General features: G+C 46.7%; 1 protein-coding gene across 1 annotated transcript in view; it reads left to right on the top strand.

Annotated features, from left to right (window-relative positions):
- Positions 1 to 17,574, top strand: part of LOC104618057 (FERM and PDZ domain-containing protein 1-like) — a gene marked incomplete at its 3' end in the record, with an annotated part of 21,857 nt that extends 4,283 nt beyond the window's left edge. Inside the window, exons 3-14 of the mRNA XM_010283564.1 lie at positions 107 to 209; positions 608 to 653; positions 3,168 to 3,275; positions 7,326 to 7,421; positions 9,764 to 9,889; positions 11,606 to 11,725; positions 12,036 to 12,172; positions 13,415 to 13,541; positions 13,935 to 14,030; positions 15,278 to 15,460; positions 15,899 to 16,046; positions 16,759 to 17,574. Coding sequence (XP_010281866.1) covers positions 107 to 209; positions 608 to 653; positions 3,168 to 3,275; positions 7,326 to 7,421; positions 9,764 to 9,889; positions 11,606 to 11,725; positions 12,036 to 12,172; positions 13,415 to 13,541; positions 13,935 to 14,030; positions 15,278 to 15,460; positions 15,899 to 16,046; positions 16,759 to 17,574 — 2,106 coding nt within the window. The remainder of the gene's footprint in view (positions 1 to 106; positions 210 to 607; positions 654 to 3,167; positions 3,276 to 7,325; positions 7,422 to 9,763; positions 9,890 to 11,605; positions 11,726 to 12,035; positions 12,173 to 13,414; positions 13,542 to 13,934; positions 14,031 to 15,277; positions 15,461 to 15,898; positions 16,047 to 16,758) is intronic.
- Between the last annotated feature and the right edge of the window lie 425 nt (positions 17,575 to 17,999).

The raw sequence follows: 17,999 nt of genomic DNA, 5'->3' as shown, positions 1-17,999 counted from the left end.
GCAAGTGAGTGCTGGGTGGGAAGAGGAGCTTGCAGTGAGCATCCCTGGTGGGATGAGGCCTGCTGCTGTGGGGATGTTGTGACTAACAGTGTGCTGTCACCTGCAGGGAGCACCGCTGAAGGGAAGCTGCAGCCAGGCGACCAGCTTCTCCTGATAAACTCTACTGCGGTGGATGAAGTGTCTGTGGAACGAGCAGCTGACATCATCAGGTGTGGTCCCGCATGGACCGTGGGGACAAGATGGCAGAGGGCTGAGAGGAGACATGCGGGGACCAGTTGTTACCAAGGGTTGCAAAGGTGCATGGCTGTGTGGGGCAGCACCCCAGCCCGTGGAGAACGACCTCGCCGCCTCCCGAGGTGCTGTGCTCAGTGGGGGCCTGCCCCAAAGGGACGAGTCTGCCCTCCGGCTGAAGGGCACAGCAGCGGGGAGAGGGGTTCCCCTGCTTTCCTGTACCGTGGCAGTGCTTGGTGGGCTGCGCCCTGCCTGCCTGAGCGCTTTCCCTTTGCAGGGGGGGCGGAAGGGCCAAAGAGGGCGCCATCTGCTGCAACACCGGGGAGGAAGGTGCCAGCAGCTGTTGGACCTGGCTGACTGCGTGTCTCTGTTACAGGGAGGCCGGTGACGAGCTCCTCTTAACAGTCCTGCGCTGCACGTCGGTAAATGGCCTTTCTTCAGCACTCTCAGCACTCCCAGCAGCACTGCCCCACATGGCCATGGCAGGCAGTGTGGCCCGAAGGGAAGGTGGGGCAGCTGGGCTAACACCCAGGATGCAAGGGCCCAACTGAAGCCGTGAGGGAGCTGCGAGGGTCCTCTAGTTTCATGCACGCCCTTTGAGGAGGTTTTGGGGAGAATTAGTGGTAACTCCTCACAGCTCCCCTGGGTGCAGGGCCAGAACAGCTTTCAGAGCCTGTCACATGGAGAGGCTTGCTGAGAGGTCCATGCTTCCTGGAGCTGGGGGCTCTATCAGGAGCTATGAGGGCCCAGCCATGCTCCGCAGGGGCCAGGAGGCCACAACAACTGCGATGCAGGCAGGCGTCCTCCGCAAGCTGTGGCCAGCCCACCAAGAACAGCCTGGAGTGCTTCCCACGTGCTGGGTCTGTGTGTGCCATGGAGATGCCTTGGACACAAAAGGCAGGTGCCAAGGCTGCAGGCCCAGCATCCACCCTAGGTGCTCCTTTGAAGCTCTTGAGGTTTTACATTCTGAGTGCTGGAAAAATTTATCTCTTTTTCTCCAGGCTGGTTAAGGGCTGGGACCTGGGTGTTGATCATACTTCCAGAATAGAAGCAAAGTTTTAGTACAAAACTTTGGTGCTGATTGCTCACTTCTGTAGCATAGAACTACCCATAAGGCATGTACTGCCGACATGCTGTGTTTATCCATGTGGATTTCAATGTGTGTAAAAGCTGAACTGCAAAGCAAGGACAAAATTGGGTTTGTGTGCTTTTTGGCTTCTTGTGATGTATGAAAGTGGCCTGCGGGGGATTTCCCCCCAACTCTGCCCCAGAAAGCATTTTGGAGTGTTTCTTTGTTTATTTGGAGGGTTTTTATTTTGATTTATTCTTAGAAACAAGAATGATGATTACTTCAGAAGAGTTACTGGAGCTCTCAAGCTTAAGGTCATGAAGGTTTCTTGGCCATTCAGTAAAGGTATATTAAATAGAAAAATCTCTTAAATATGTTTTTCCTGCCCAGAGTTTCCTAGGTTTTGTCATTCGATGGATGTGTACAAAGCCGAAGTAACCAGAAAAAACATTAAGTAAATACACTGAATGGTGGCTTCCCTCTTTTATTAATCTGATCTCACTTGCCTAGTACATTGGCTGGCTGTCTTGCCAGTGCTTGATCTGGCTCTGGAGAGCAAGAGGAAAATGAGAATTGGTTATGCAAGACCTTAATGCCTGCCAAAAGGGGGAAAATGCAATGGCTTTTCAGAGAGAAAAGGATTTGGAAAACCCTTCATGGGATTTGGAATACCCTTCACAGGCCTTCATGCACTGTTCAGAAGCAAATGGGGCACAAACCCATTTTTGTTTTTTCCTTTGCAGGTCACTTTAAGGACACCTCCAAATACAGCCAAGGCTGATCTTGGGTTTGGGGTTGGCTCTTGCCCCACTCTGAAGGCAGCTGTGCTTAGAGCTGAGAGGTAACGCCTCCCATTGACAGATACCAGACCCTCTGTCAGGGCTGCTCTGGCCACACTAGAAGGGACGTGGGAGGCCTTGGCCCTCCTCAGGGCAGCTGCCGGGCATGATGCTCCATATAGCCCAGCAGACTCTGGAAGGGCTTGATGGCTGGGCACAGAGGCTCTTGCCTGCCTCCCTTCCTCCATACTTGCCAAATGGCCTCGGGGCAAGATGGGGCTGTGGCAGGTTGGGAGGTGCCTGCACCTCTGACAAGGATGTAGGAATTGCTCTACCTTGAAGTTGTCTGGAAGGATACTGAGGGATACTGCCTCTGTTCTTCTTGGGGAGTATCATGCTTTACAAGAGCAGGACATTTGGACACGAGAACTCGATGGCTCCTAGGCTCACGTGGTGTCTTGTGAGCCTGGTAGGCCCCTGTCACAGTGAAAGCATGGTTATATGGCAACAATGCAATAACGTCAAGTTGGCTTTTTAGCCTTGGGCAGTTTTCTTAAACATTTGCAATCTGAGAGTATGCTCTAGAAACCCCATCTGAGCTGGGAAGTGCTGCATACGTGGCTCTGTTTCTGTGATACACTGACAGGGGGTTTTGTCTGTCACTGCAAGGCACTCTGCATGTGTTGGTTTATGGTAGTGTGTAGCCCCACTGCAAGCCAGCTGTTGGTAGGTTAAGAGTCGTTCTGCAGGATCCTGGCTTCACTGCAGGAGTTGGGGAGATGCCTAAACACAGTAACTGGTTAACATGCCGTGAAATTAGAAGTGTGTACAGTATGTTGCACATGTCTCCACTTGTTGGACAGCGGGTTTTGGGTTCAGAAGGCAGCAACTGCTCAGTTAGGTCAAAAAGGCCTGTAGCAAGCCTGGCTGAGAAACTCCTAACAGCACCTGTTCCTGTAAGTATGATGCAGTGTGATGTGAGCATCAGCATGGGCTGTGATCACACTGCTGCCTGTACTGTGGGCCTCTGCCTCTCATACATAACTGCAACAGACTGAACTGCCAACCAAGTGCTGTTATTTTTTCAGGGTGGGCCTAAGTCATCGTTTCTTACTGCAGAGAAGAGAGCAAGGCTAAAAACAAACCCTGTGAAAGTACGATTTGCAGAGGAAGTGCTGGTGAATGGACACACACAGGTTAGTGGGGCATTGCTGCAGCTGGGCACTGTGGGCACTGCATGCTGGAGGAAATGGGTCACTCTGGCAGACGGATGCTGTGGTGGGTTAATGTGGCCAGGACCTACAGAGTGGCTGCACCCTCACTGTGCTAGTCTACCCTGGATATGCATCCAGGTGTCTGGTCCCAACTCTTTTCCTACGCTCACTGGTGACTGGGGAGTAAGTGCTGGTATCTCCAGAAGGTTTTATCTTTGATTTGCTTACTTAGCCTAATCGAAAATACCTGCATGTACCACTTTTGTCCTTTTACCATCAGGTAAACTTTAAACCAGCATTATGGAGCTGTGGGATGTAGTAGTCATCTCTTGAGGTGCTAATCTCTCTGTAGTAAACCTAGACTGAAGTTTGGGCATGACAAATCCTAACCCTAAAAATGAGAGGTGAATCCTACTGTCCATGCCAGGTTTATTTGCTGACAAAGTACCTGGGGTATCTCTTCCTGGCCTTCAGCTGTGTTCAGGTAGCATTGTGTTCATAGAGTTTGGTACTGGTGCCTTTACTTTGCTGCTAAATTTGACATATGTTCTCTAGCTGATAGGGTGACAGCTTGTTGTGTTTCATATCCTTGCAGGGGGTTTCCACAAAGCATTCACAGCTGCCTCTGTGATAGACCATCTGTAAGCTGAGCCAATCTGTTCTTACGTGAAACAAGATCACGGCTTGCTGGAGGAATGCTGCAAATTTATCACAGGGTTTCTAGCACTGATAACAAATGGTCTGGGTAGATATAGGTCTGCCTGTAGTAGAAAAGAACAAGCAGTGACAACACTTGTAGCTTTCCTTGAAGTGAGAAGAGGTCCTTTTTCTTTCTGTGTAACTTACAAAGCTCAATGTGGTTGGGCTGGACTGGGGTCAGTTGGGAGTTTTCCTTTTTCCTTTTGTAATGAAAAATTTCAGCGGTCAGAATCCCCCATTCCTGTTCCCTACTTATTAGTTCTTTTCAGTTGTTCGGGTCTGACCAAATCTTGCTTCTTTGGACTTTGCAGTGATGATAAACCAGCCACTAGCCCCATTTCTTCTTCTCTTCTAGGCTGTCTCTTGTTTCCCATCTCTGGTGATAGGGAGGTCTCCTCACTGAGGTCAGGCAGAGCCTTCCTTGGGGCAGGTGTTTCCTCTTCCCCGCCTGCACCAGGGCAGAGGTGCAGCCAGAAATGCCATGGATGTCACCAGCCTACTAGACAGGCATAGTGCAAATGCTTTGGTGCCTGTGCCTGACTCCAGGCATGTCAGGACTCCTTCTCCTTCTCTCGCCTGCTCTCCAGAGCAGGAGAAGGTCAGGTGTGACTCCTGACACATTTGCCAGTAAGTCTTTCTGGACTCTGGGATCCTTTCCTTTCTGCCAAGTTGTTGCCAAGTGTGCTAGAGGTGCTGTAAGGCTCGTCCCTGCTCTACCAAGGTCTGTGTTTGCATCCCTCAGATCTTAATGACAGGTCTGTCTGGGATCCTGCCTGAGCATTACAGCAGCTGGGCCACCCTTCCTGACATAGAAGCCAAGTACTGGACCCTTCATGTGGTTGGGAGACATGACACACAAGCCACAGAGCTCACAAGCCAGGGAAGAGGAGGATGCACTCTGGAAGCTGTCCCAAACAAAGATGACTGAGAGGCCTTGGGCAAGGCTGGTCATGGGATACCGCCAGACCTGAAAATGTCTCTGCTTTTTCTTATAGCTGGAGGTTCACACTAGTATCTGCAGGGCACTGGTGTTGCAGCACGTGGAGGTCTCAAATATGTGCCATTCACTTACTGATCGCAAGGTAGCTCTTGAGAGGTCCAAAGAAGGCACTGCTGGGGGGGACACTGTACTCTGCAATTCCTACAAAGCCTCTATCAATATTCTGCTGAGCTAAGTTAATCATACCTTTGCAAGTGCAGAGGAGGGACACAATCAATATGTAGTTTGCCATTCATTTAACAAGAACTTAAAGGTAAGAGAAATTCACTCAGGTGTTGGGGTCCCACTGGTGTTAGCTTCCCTTTTAACCAGTTGGATATGGATCCTGTTTTGAACAGTAAAATATTAGCACAAAGGAAGAGTAAATAAATGTGTGGCATATTTATGACTCCTTTCTGGAAAAGCACTATTCACCATAGTGAGCATAGACAGCAGCTACTCTGCTTGAGTGCTTTAGAACTACTCTCCTTTCAGTGGACTGATGTATTAAGACAGCCAAAATGGGTATTACGGCCTTGAATAACTGCAAAGCCTCCTGTTTCAGTAAATATACTACTCTTGTCATCTTAATGGGAGCATTGCTAAATGATCTTTCTGGCAACTGGAAGGAACCCAGAGGCTGCCTTCTGGTAGCTGAAACCTGAAACTCCAGTTTGGGAACATAAATTGTTAATAAGCCTCAATGCTATCCAGGCTCCATTTTCTGTTGCAAACTTGTTATGTATTTCCATATAACCGAATAATATGCAAGAGTCAGGTCCCTCAGGATCCTCAGGTCAGCCCCAGTCAGTGTATTATTAGAAGCTGTGGGCCTAGCTGTAACATGGAGTAAGTCAACCTCGTACCAGACAAAACAGGATGGGCACAGCTGCTTAAGCCATAGCAGAAGCTTTCAGAATTAATTCATAGTAGTCTGTTAGAGCCTGCATAAAAGAAGAGAAGTCCTATCTGGGTGTTCTGGCCAGTTAATGGGATCTGACCAGGAGAGTGGTGATACTTAACTTATATATGAATTTCTGCATAGATTTCAAGTTCTGCTGTATGCTGGCTGTACAAGGCCCCATTCATATGACATCCTGCAGCTGTGGGAGCTACCAGAGAAAATGCATAGTTCGTGTAAACCAGCATCACTTTTCTGAAATTGATGGAGGACCCAAAGCCTGTCAAAGATGTGATGTGTTTGTGCTAGAAGGAGTTAGAGCTTGGGCTCAGGAATAGTGGCAATGTTCACTTTTTTTTCTCAGTGATGAATGTAGGCAGCTTGAACCCCACAAAACAGGAAGAGGAGAAACAAGGAACAAGATTCAGAAGTGTTTTATGTTTGTTCTGATATACTTCCAGGGTATATGGGCTCTCTATCAAGAAGGATCAAGGTTGTGAGATTTATGAGTTCCACAGTGAGTGAAGCATAGGAGAGAGAGTCTTAGAAGTGCCATTCTCAACTTTGAGACTGTCATGACAAGTAGATAAACTCCTTAAGATGGGAAGAATGTGCTTGTCCAAGAACATAAGAAAGATACACTGAATGGGAAGTCCAGGAGGGGAGGAGTAAACCTGCTCAGCACTGAACAAGAAGAATAAGGCTGAAAACAAGAAGGAAGGTGCAAATGAGCTCTACTAAAGGAGTAAGGTGGAAGGCTGAAAGATGCATCTCTAGATAGCCCCAGAACAGAGCCAAATTCCCTGACACTTCTCAGAGGACCTGATGGAGGTGCTTTTGCTATGGGAGTCATTGCCTTGTCTAATGCATTTGAGACCGATCTCAAGAAACTCTAGTGTGACATCCTCTCCTGTTTGGGAAGCCCCAGAGTCACAAATCTTAGGGGAATGCTCAATAAAATTACCACTGCATTTTTAGCTGAATCCTACAGCCTTCCCATGGTGTGCAAGATCTATTCATGGTAGCATGGAGGGTTTGGGTAGCTCTTGAGTTGAAGTCATGGCTGCTGCTGGTGGGAAAGTGTCAGTGTGGGGATTAGTGCTGCCTGGTGCCCGATAATGGGAAGATGTCTTTTTCCAGCTGACATCGCTGCTTTTCTAGTAATGAGCAGGAAGGATGGCTCTCAGCTTTCAGTATCTGCCAGATCTTCCTATGCCATGTGGGAACTAAACAGTGGGCATATCAGGGCCATGTGCAGCTATTGCGCTGGTTATAGTTTTATGTTTCCCTTTTGTGCCAGAAGCATAATCAGGGAATAAAGCTTGGTGCCACAGAAGAATGCAAAAGCAGAGAAAGATTTTCATTTATACCAGGATGTGCTGTATCAGGCAGAGCAGTCTGGTGCCCAGAGGCTTAATGACCAAGAATTAGTGCTGTTGGTTTTGTTCTGCAGGGGAATTCTCTTCTTTGTATGCCCAACGTTCTCAAGGTATACTTGGAAAATGGACAGACGAAAGCTTTCAGGTTTGAGACGAGCACTACTGTGAAGGTAACAATGCTTGGTTGTCTTTGTTCCCACTACCTGAATTCAATCCAGTAGCAAAGGTGCATGCAGTGTAAGTTGCAACCTCTTGGTTGTATTGGCCAGCTAGTGGGAGCTGGACTGCCAGCTGCAGCTGAGCATGCTGGATTTTCCATGCCCTTCTTTTTTTCCCGTGCAGAGGACAAATTGCTTTGGTTCACCTCTGTTTTCTTCTCAGCAACTCTTTTTCACAGAGCTTTCAGGAGCTTGTCTATGAGACCACTACAGCTTTGTGAAGCATGATTGAAACTGGGCAAGAGGACAGGTTGGTGGGGGACTGGCAAATCAGCGGCTGCTTGCACAAACATTGCTTTCCTTGGAAACCACATGGCAGAATACAGAGGAGGTTGTTTAATACAGCAGTGACAATGAGAGGGAGAACTAGCATCCTTGAGAGGGAGAACAAGTATCCTGGCCTTGCACCTGGACAGTGGGAGTCCAGGTTTGGATACCATGTGAACTCAGCAAGTGCAGTTGTGCCAGTTGTTACTTAAAGTGCCTGTCCATGTTCCAGCCTCATTTCTGCACTGGTGAAAATGTTTCCCTGTTGGAGACATGGTAACTGATAAGCTCCTTGAGATGGAAAAGCAGTACCACCTCCCTAGGATCACTTGTGCTTGGAGGCATTATAGACAAGTTACCGTCGTTCTCTTCAAAATACAAAGTGTTGCTCTCCAGAGCAATTAATGTAGCACTTTCCATAGTTGTCATGTTTAGATATAGGCTTTAAGTTTTTCTACCTTGATCTTTATAGTTGCTTAGTGTTTATGTTGGAGTTAATAAGTTATTAGGCTGAAAGAATACTAAGGGGAAAAGCGAGGAGATTTTATTTATAATACACTGAAAACTTCCACCAAAAAGAAGGAGTTTGTTGTCTAGTTCATCCAAAATTCACAAAACTGTTGTGGTCTCTCGTGCAAGTAAGTCTCTGCAAGTCTTGTGATGTGCAGGGCAGAGAAAAGGAAAATAATTAAATAAAGCAAGGAGGTAGTAAGGAAAGAGGAGATGAATTGTAAAGAGAGATTTGAATGCCCATCTGCAAGGGATTAATTTCTAGAAGATGGATTAGTTCTTAATGTTTGACTTGAGTTGCTTACCTCTGACCTGGAACAAATTTCGCCCTTCGGGAGTTGAGTGCAACTCTCACTAATACCCTCACAGTTACACTCAAGTGGGTAAAATGCTTCCTAAATGAGGCATTTTCAAAAGTTCCTCTGCTGTTTGAGAGATCCTTGCTTAAAACTGAGATGAGTCAAACATTTATGCTTACCTCAAGAGGCTTGAGGGAGTCAAAGGAATTCTCTTTCAATTTGTACTGTCAAGCCTTATGTGATGTTTTCTGTTTGCCAAAAATAAACCTAGTTATTTCCATCACACTTAGTATTCCAACAGAATTCTTCATACAACTGAAACACCAATTTCAGTCAAATTTGGTAAGATTTTTACAATTATGTTCTCAAATTCTTGTTTATTAGTGTGGAGAAGTCTTTCTCACCAGTTCACTTCAAAAAGTGTCATAGCGTTCTAGAAAGCTAGAATGGTTAACAGCAAACATTTGGATCGAGGGTGACAGAAGGTGCTCAACACCACCAAACTAAAAACCGTAAGGCCAAAACTCTCAGCATGAAGCAGCCCAGGACAAGAAACTCTAGGAAATAGATTTGATGCCTGTTACACCTTGAAATTTGCATCTTACTTCACTCTTACCACAGCAAGCTGCATTTTCCTTACCTTGTCCTGCTGATCTACTGAAATGTGTTGTCCTCCCTTTATCTGTACTTCCCCTGCCATTCCCTGGACTCCCTTCCTTACCAGCTAGCTGGCATCAGTGGACAGTGGTGGCTCTGACCACTGTCCTGCTGACTGCTTGGCTGGTATATTCTTTTGTTCGTCAGACAACCAGCTGGAATAGCACAGCAGCTAGCAGCCAAGCTTTTGCTTCGTGTCCCAAAGAGGTTGCCATCTCCCATACCTCCACTTCTGATGAACTTACAGGCTTTGTCTAACTCTGAGACTTCTGTGATTTGTCTAGGTCAATGTGTTCAGAAGCTGTCAGTGAAGAGGGGAAGGCAGTCCATCATATAGGCACTGGTTTCCTGTGAAACAGCACTAAAGTTTTCACTCGGTGCTGCAGCACCAAGCATGTTCTTGGCTGCAGAGAATTTTGTGTCTGGCCACTGCCCTTTTAGTGCTGTCCTACACAGCTGCCAGTGGCAGGCTAGAATCATCCACATTTGTGGGGTGTGCTAGCAGTGCTCAGCAACTGTATCTAAACTCTGTTTGACCATCTATGTGCTTTTCCTTCCCAGGACATTGTTCTCACGTTGAAGGAGAAGCTCTCCATCCGGAGTATTGCTCACTTTGGTCTTGCTCTGGAGGAGCAGTACAATGTGGCAAAGATTCACCTGCTGCATGAGGAGGAGCTCATCGAGCAGGTGAGGAAAGCCCCTCACATGCCCACACAGCCGTGCTGCTGAGAGGGGCACCAGCACCAATTAATTGTGGCCAGTGAGGTGCAGAGAGAGCTCAGCTCTGCAGGTGTCACAAGAGGGAGTGAACTTGGCCTCATCTCTGGAGGTGCAGTCCTCTTCTCTCTGCCTGTTGCATGTCTGCACTGCATTAACCAGAGCCCCTGGAGAAATGGCATCTCAGCCCATTTCGAGAGCCCACAGAGTAATACCCATGGGCTGGTATTGCTTGGACTGTGTAGAGCAACTGGGGATGAGCATGCTTCATGCCACCTGTCAGATAGGCCCATCTACAGAGGAATATTTGAGACAGTTTTAAAATAGCTGTGTACCCAGCTATTTACAGCTCCCTAGGTAATCAAAGAGTTAACCCAGCCAGTTGCTACTTTGATTAAATTCTAAATCAAAAGTTTGTGTCCTACAAACATGAGGTTAGCTCTGTTAGTAATTTTGTGGCTCTGCTAGTAATTCTGGGCTAATCTAATTTGTGAGAATATGCGTACTTGGGAGTCTCATCTCCATGCTGTTGACTTTATTGGCTGGTGATCCACTGTGATGCATAGAGGTTCGATAGCTAGCACTGTCCAGCCACTGAGCACATGTGCCTGAGAATTTCTGGTTTATTTCAGCTGGCAAGCCCGTATGGGATTTGCCCAGGAGAAAATATGCTAATGTATAACTCAGTGGTCTTAACATTGTATTGACATTATGGTGATGATCCAAGCGTCTGTTTAGGGCTGCTGTATCTTATGACTGATCTTAAAAGCAGAGATGCCCCTTCTTCTGTCATTGTCAAATGGCCTTGAAGCCTCTGTCCTGGTTATATTGCAATATAACCATTGTATATATACATTGCATATATATATGACATCAATGGATATTTAATGAAGTTTTGCTGTCAAAGAACTTCCAGGCTACCACAGGGAGAAGCAAAAACCAGAAAAAGTATTGAAGATAAAATTAATAAACACTAGCAATGTCTCCTTGTATTTGCTAAGGATAATGCCTAATCATCAGCCATCCCACTTGCCAGTAGCTTTAAATGATTTCTGTGAGTTCACACCCTCTACTCTGCTCTGGGGAGACCGCACCTGCAGTACTGTGTCCAGCTCTGGAGGCCTCAGCACAGGAGAGACATGGACCTGTTGGAGCGGGGCCAGAGAAGGGCCACAAAAATGATCAGAGGGATGGAACAGCTCTGCTGTGAGGACAGGCTGGGATAATTGGGGTTGTTCAGCCTGGAGAAAAGCTGGCTCTGGGGACACCTTACTGTGGCCTTGAAGTCCTTTAAGGGGCCTTATAAGAAAGATGGGGACAGACTTTTTAGCAGGGCCTGTAGCAATAGGAGAAGGGGTAATGGTTTTAAACTAAAAGAGAGTAGATTCAGGCTAGATATAAGGAAGAAATTTTTCCCAGTGAGGGTGGTGAAACACTTGCACAGGTTGCCCACAGAGGTTGTGGGTGCCCCATCCCTGGAAACATTCCAGGTCAGGTTGGATGGGGCTCTGAGCAACCTGATCTAGTTGAAGATGTCTCTGCTTATTGCAGGGGTTTGGACTAGATGACCTTTAAAGGTCTCTTCCAACCCAGAGATTCTGTGGTACAAGCCAGAGGCTTACTATGCATTTGTGAAGGGAGGGACTACATAAGTAGTTGTGGCATGATGCTGTTTGTCTGTTGCAGGTGGTCCAAAAAAGAGAATCTCATGGCTACCGTTGCCTCTTCAGAGTTTGCTTTGTCCCCAAGGATCCCTTAGACCTCCTGCACGAAGACCCAATTGCCTTCGAATATCTCTACCTGCAGGTGAAAATTGAGGCATTCCATGCTTCAGGATCTCTTCTTATCCAATTCTCATTTCTGCTTTAAACCAAAGCATACTTCAGGCCAGTTCAGTTATATGAATGTGAAATGTGGAGCATTTAAGAACAGAGTATTTGGATTCAACTTACCTTAAATTCTTGAATCAACTTATATGCTTGTCTTTTTAACAGAATGAGGTTGAAATGAACTGAGTGGTTCCCTTTATGTGATGCACAGTAGTCATATCAGAAGTCTTACCCTGACAACTTCTTGAGCTCCCATCATCATGCTAACTCAGCTCTGTTTGTTCCAGAGCTGCAGCGATGTGCTTCAGGAAAGATTTGCTGTGGAAATGAAATGCAGTGTGGCATTACGTCTGGCTGCTCTGCACATACAGGAGAGGATCTGTGCTTGTGCTCAGCCACAGAAAGTATCCCTGAAATACATTGAGTAAGTTCCAAAATTCTGTGTTATGTTGTGACAAAGCCTGGCAAAAGAAGGAGCCAAATAAAAGTGGTGTCAGCTCTGTTTGCCCAGTGTTTAGCTCTGGATAGAAGACTGACCCAAAGAGATTACAGCCTCTTAGTTGTGCCAGTCATTTTAGGGCAAGGTGGCTTCACAAGTCTCCCTGTCTTTAACCTGCTGAGCTGCTTGAATAATATGGACAGTATGACATCTGGGGATGTCCCTAAGCAGAGGGAGGCTCTGATCTGTGTCTAGAGCAGGGACATGAAATTGCAAATCTCTCACGTAGTTACTGTTACCCAGGCTGCTCCTGCCAGTATAGTAAGATTTGCATGCTATAGTTAAGAGAGAGGATAGTCATCAACTTTGCACAGCCAATACTTTACAACTCTTCATCCACCAAAACTATATCAGAAATATCTAATTTCAGTATAAGTGATAGGTCCTGTGGAGTAATGGGATCATGAAAAAAATACCAAAAAATGCTTTCACAAGCAACAGGTGTGCTGTGCTGCATGTCAGTGCTGTTAGATCACATTTGCCCTAAAGAACAACCTTGCTTTAAGAACTTGTGATAGGCCAATCATTAAATAACAGACATTTGTGTGGTAACTGCACCATTAGGCCTCTGCCAGCCCATGCAAGCACCACTGATTCCTTGCATACAGCCAGACATACCCAACCACATGCAGTTAGTGAAGAATAACAATTGACTACAGACAACTGCAGCATTCTTAGTTCCTGGATATTTAATGCTTGGGCTAAATAAACTCTTCAGCAGAACAGATGGCCCACATTTTTGGGTCTAGGGAACTGGAGATGTTAAAATGTAATAATCTTGTAACCAAAGTAAAGTGAATGTAAAGACAGAATCTTCATCCTCTAGGTGGTAAGGACAGATTGGGACCATTGTGGTGACTAGGATTGTAGATTGTCTCATGTATAACCATGTAAAAACGGGCATTCTACATGAAAATGCATGTTCCTGCAACCCTGTCTCCTAACCCAGTAGCAGATGCACATAGAAGTGAATTCAAATGAGGCAGTAATGTTGCATGAGCTGTCCGGACGTGTTACAGCACACTGAGGCTCAGTGCATCCTGGACTCTGGTGTGGTGCCTTTGTGCTCTTCTCTGCCTCTGGCCAGCTGCCCTTCTGCACATTCCTGTGTTGCTGGGGGACAGCACAGCTGGGACCCTCTTTGCTCCCTTCCCCTCTTTCTGGCAGGAGGGATTGGGGAATCGAAAATTTCATCTCACCAACTTTGCTTCAAAACATGAGAGGGAAGGATATTAAGAAAGCCATCAGCTACCACATGAAGCGGAACCAGGTGCTACTGGACCCTCGGCAGAAGGTAGTGTGTATCCCTGTGTTCAAGGTGCCTCCCAGGATGGTGGTATTATCTCTCACAGCCAAAAAGGCAGTGTCTTCCTTCCATAGGTCTCATCTCTATGGGACCACTTGGGGCTTTTCTCCTGCCTTTTCCTCTTGTAACTTCCTCTGCTGCACACCCACCCCAAATGCTCTGCATAGTGTGTTCTGCAGTTTGCTTGTGGAGTTGCCAGATGGCAAAAATGTTAATGCAGGACGGTCCTGTAACAGATCTATTGCCTATGCAGACCAAGCTAGATGTGTTGGTCAAATACTAGGTCCTATATGAATAGAACATCTTTTAGCCTGCAGGCTACCTGTCAAACTTGTTGTCTGTCATGTTTCTAAACGGTATTTCTTCTCTTGCAAAACAAAGCACATGCTCGCAGCAGTCCAAGTGCGCCTGAGCTACCTGCAAATACTGGGAGACCTGAAGATGTACAATGGAAAGATCTTTAATGCCACCCTGATGGTACGAGTGCTGTTTATTTATGTAATTGGCTTTTGGCATAGTGTCTTACTGCCTTGCTTTGTGCATCTCTTCTGGCAGTGTACTTGGAGAATAACTGCAAAGGTAGGGCACAAGAAGCAGTTTTAACCCTTTTTCTTCACCAGTGGGTAAGATCATGTCTTAACCAAAGCAAGCCCTATCTCAAGCAGAAATGTTTAAATATTTTTCTAAAGTGATTGTTGACATGAAACTAGCAACCTTTTACTGAGTCTCCTTCCCTGTCTTTGCTTTGATACTGGTAGAAAATGTAACATTAGCTCTGGTGATGCTGTTTCAGCCAGCTCCACTCATACCATTTTTCTCTGTCCTAGGACATCATAATAAATCTTGGTAAGGAACTCTGCGAGGGTAACTCAGCATAGTTCCATTGAAGGGAATAACATATTAGCCTCCACAATAATTATGCATATTTTTTCTAATTGAAAGTTGTAATTTTTGCTTTTCAGATGAGCTCTGTGTAGGTTTAATATGTCATAAAGTACTTAAGAGATCTGGGGAGGTTTCAAAAACTCTTGAAATTGGCCACACTTAAACTTTACTGTAAAAAAGAACACTTTTTTTCACAAGAGGTTTCTTGGATTTTTTTTTGGCTGTCCCCACTTGGATCTGTACTGAACTGTGGACCTCAAGCTGTTTTGTACAGAGAGCTGAGCAGTGTAGGTAGATCTGCACCACAGGAGGACCTTATTGATGGGTTGCAGTAATGCCTAGGTTTACACTTGTGTGCAACGTGAAATATTTCTGTCAGATTATATAGGCGTTCATTCATTTTTTTAACTGTCTGATCCTAACAGAAAGTGTTGACATTTCTTCCAAAACTAAAAATGCCTTCCTGAAGCTTCTAGCCAGCACCAGTAGGTCTTGCTAGGACCATCTGGCGCAGCCTGCCAGGTGAAACTTCTGATAGCAACATGCCGCTGACCACCTCTTTGGATCTGCTAGATAGCTGGTGAATCTCTGGGGTCACCTGCCTTGGGGGCAGCAGGAAACTGGCAGTCCCCAAGCCAGAGAAGAAAACAACCAGGAGCAGGTGGCCTGACAGCCTGTAAGTAACGAAGGGCTCCCTTTGCAGCTGGTTATAGCCCAGCTGTAGAGTCCAGTGTTAAAAGATATGATACAAGATCGCATGGCTGAGTAGTCCCTGCCCAGCCCAGGTGAATGGATTCCTGCTCAGATCTTGGCTACAGGTTTAACCTCTCCTCCTACAGCTACAGGACAGAGAATCATACGTTGCCTTGCTGGTGGGTGCCAAGTACGGGGTGAGCCAGATTATCAATAATAAGCTCAACATCATAACAAGTCTGGCAGAATTTGCAAACATTAGCAGGGTGGAGCTTACAGCGGAGTCTGAAAAAGTGAGCATGGTGAAAATCTACCTGCAGGATCTGAAGGTAAGTGGTGCTTTCATGATGTCCATCCTGTGGCTGTGTCAGGGCCAGGAAACAAGGTGGGGGGTTATTCACACCATCTATTCTTTTCAAAATCTGACATTTAGCTGATGGTGTCATCAGTACAGAAGGTTTAGAATAGACTCAGAAGGGAAGGCTCATAGGAAGAATATAAAATGACTTAAGTGATTCTTCCTGCTGTCCTCCATCAGTGAGACACAGCAAAAAAACAAAATGCAAGAAAAACAATTTATGTTATTTTTCTGTGCCTCATGCAAAAGCAGAGTGCTCTGCAATGATGGTGTTATGGGAGAGACAAATGTCTTTTCAGTGTGCAGCATGTTCCTGCAGATTGTGGCACAAGGAACATTTGTCTATTCTAACATTTTTTACTGTTTTCTCCCCTCTGCTGCCTGCCCCCCTCTGCCCCCCTCAAAAAAGCTGCTGACTCTGCTGCTGGAATCAAACAGTGCAAAAGATCTTGTCTGCCTCATCATTGGCTATTACAGACTGTTCGTGGATGCAAATGTCTCCATATTTATCTGGGGAGAGAAAAAACAGCAACTGCACCGTGTCTCAGCTGAAGAAGGTTTAAAAAAAAACAGCAATTTTTTTTCCAAAGAATGGGGACAAAGTGGGTGGAGATAGTTCCTCCAGCATTAGAGGTGTTATTCCCTCCTGGGAATACCATCACTGTTAAACAATAGCCCAGGGGTGTGCAGTGGCATCTGCAAATTATTAAGACTGTCAGCCTTGGTGCAGGCAGTGCCAAGTTTCCATCAACCCCAGGCGTGTGGGGCAGGGGAGAAGCAGCACTAATTGTCAGCTTTTCCCCGTAAGTGAAGGCTGATTGCCTGTCATCGAAATGGCAAACCTGTCACTGAGTACTTGTGTTCTTTTATCCACCTCCTGAAAATTGTCCCCTCTGCTGACATACCTCAGCCAGGAGAGAGAGGATCTGTTTGCCATGCTCTCCTGTCCTTCGTCAGGATAACTCCAGCCTCATAGGGATTGCAGACTGAGGCTTTAGGCAACGAGTTACCTGGCTGCTGTTCTGCAGCTCCCCTCTAATACTGCTCTGCAGTAAAACCAGGCAAAGCAGGCAAGAGGAACCAAACCTTCACTGACAGGTTATGGCCCTGCAGGTCAGATTGCATCTTCACCTTGTTTGCTGATGAACAAGTGAGGGCAGAGCTCTCTGGGCTTTGAGTCCATGCTGTGCAGACAAGTTCATAACCCTTGTCTGGATGTTCCTCCTTGCCACTGCAAAGGACAGGCTGATAGATCTGTTTAAATCCCAGGGTATGAATCTCGAACCTGCAGTGACTCTGAAGACTCCTGGGAGCTGGATTCCTCCTCAGACCATTGCTTGGACACTCCTCTAGCATACAGCAGCACCCATCCTGTATGCAAAGAGGAGGAGCTGAGAGAGCTCCTCAGCCTGAAGAAGGACAGCACAAAGCCCCGAGCTGGAGGGGGTGACCAATGCAATGGGGGTGACAATGCAACAGACAGCACATCTGAGGCTTCAGATTCAGCCAACACCGAGAGCCGAGGGTTTAAGACAAGTGGCTCCAGTGACTCTATGGATGCACTGGAGGAAGATGAGTTGGAAGCTTGCTCCTCTTCTAGGCCAGATTTCTTCCACTTCTACACACCAACAGTGCAGGAGATGAGCAGCTCAGCCAAGAGCTTCTTCCCCATTCATGCTGCAGGAGGCTCCGGCAGGGCAGAAACCAGAGACTACTTCTGCTTCTTGCAGGTACCACATGCAGAGGAGCCTGGGTGTGAAGACAACCCCTCAGAGCAGAGAGGGGAGGACAGTGGTGTGTCTGTGCTGGAGACCAAGCTGTCTGAGAGAAACACCATGAGCTATTACAGCCTGTGCTACAGCATATCCTCTGCAGGCAGCGTGGAGAAGAGCAACACCAGTTGCAGCCCTCAGAGAAGTCCTTGGAAAGATGGGTATGCCCAGGCAGAGACACCACATGGAGCAGAGCAGACAGCAGAGACGAATGACATCATTTTGGAGCCGCCCCCAGGCTTCGGTGACACCAGCTCGGAGGAGGAATTCTATGATGCTGCAGACAGGCTCAGCCCTCCGGATGCTCTGACAGGTAAACCCTCACCCACTTGCTGCAGGTCAGATTCCTTCTACTCCCTGGGCTAGGGTGTTGCCTGTTTCTCATGTCAGTCTTCCTGGAGGAATCATCTTTCAGCTCTTCATAGTTTCCCCAAGATTTTGAAGGACTTTTGAACACCCATTATTCATAAGCCACTCTTCAGCAGAAATACAGTGGATGTGCACATAGGGGTCAAAGCTGCAACTTTGCAGGGAGATTTGTCATCACATCCAAGCACTGGATCCCAGAAAATGTCAGTTTTCAAGTGAGTTTGTCATTCTGGAAAGTCCCCAGGTTTCTGCAGGGGTTCCAGAATACTGATGTATGTCTCTGCCTGAGCCTGAAGCCAACATGCTGCATGAGTAAGTTCTGTTCATCCTTCTATGTAGGCTCAATCTTGGTGATGAAAAGAGTGATGA

Source organism: Phaethon lepturus, unplaced genomic scaffold (assembly GCF_000687285.1).
Source record: "Phaethon lepturus isolate BGI_N335 unplaced genomic scaffold, ASM68728v1 scaffold14640, whole genome shotgun sequence".
NCBI classification, from domain to species: domain Eukaryota; kingdom Metazoa; phylum Chordata; class Aves; order Phaethontiformes; family Phaethontidae; genus Phaethon; species Phaethon lepturus.
Note: the sequence above shows the minus strand (reverse complement) of the source record. Positions and strands in the feature narration are given on the sequence as shown.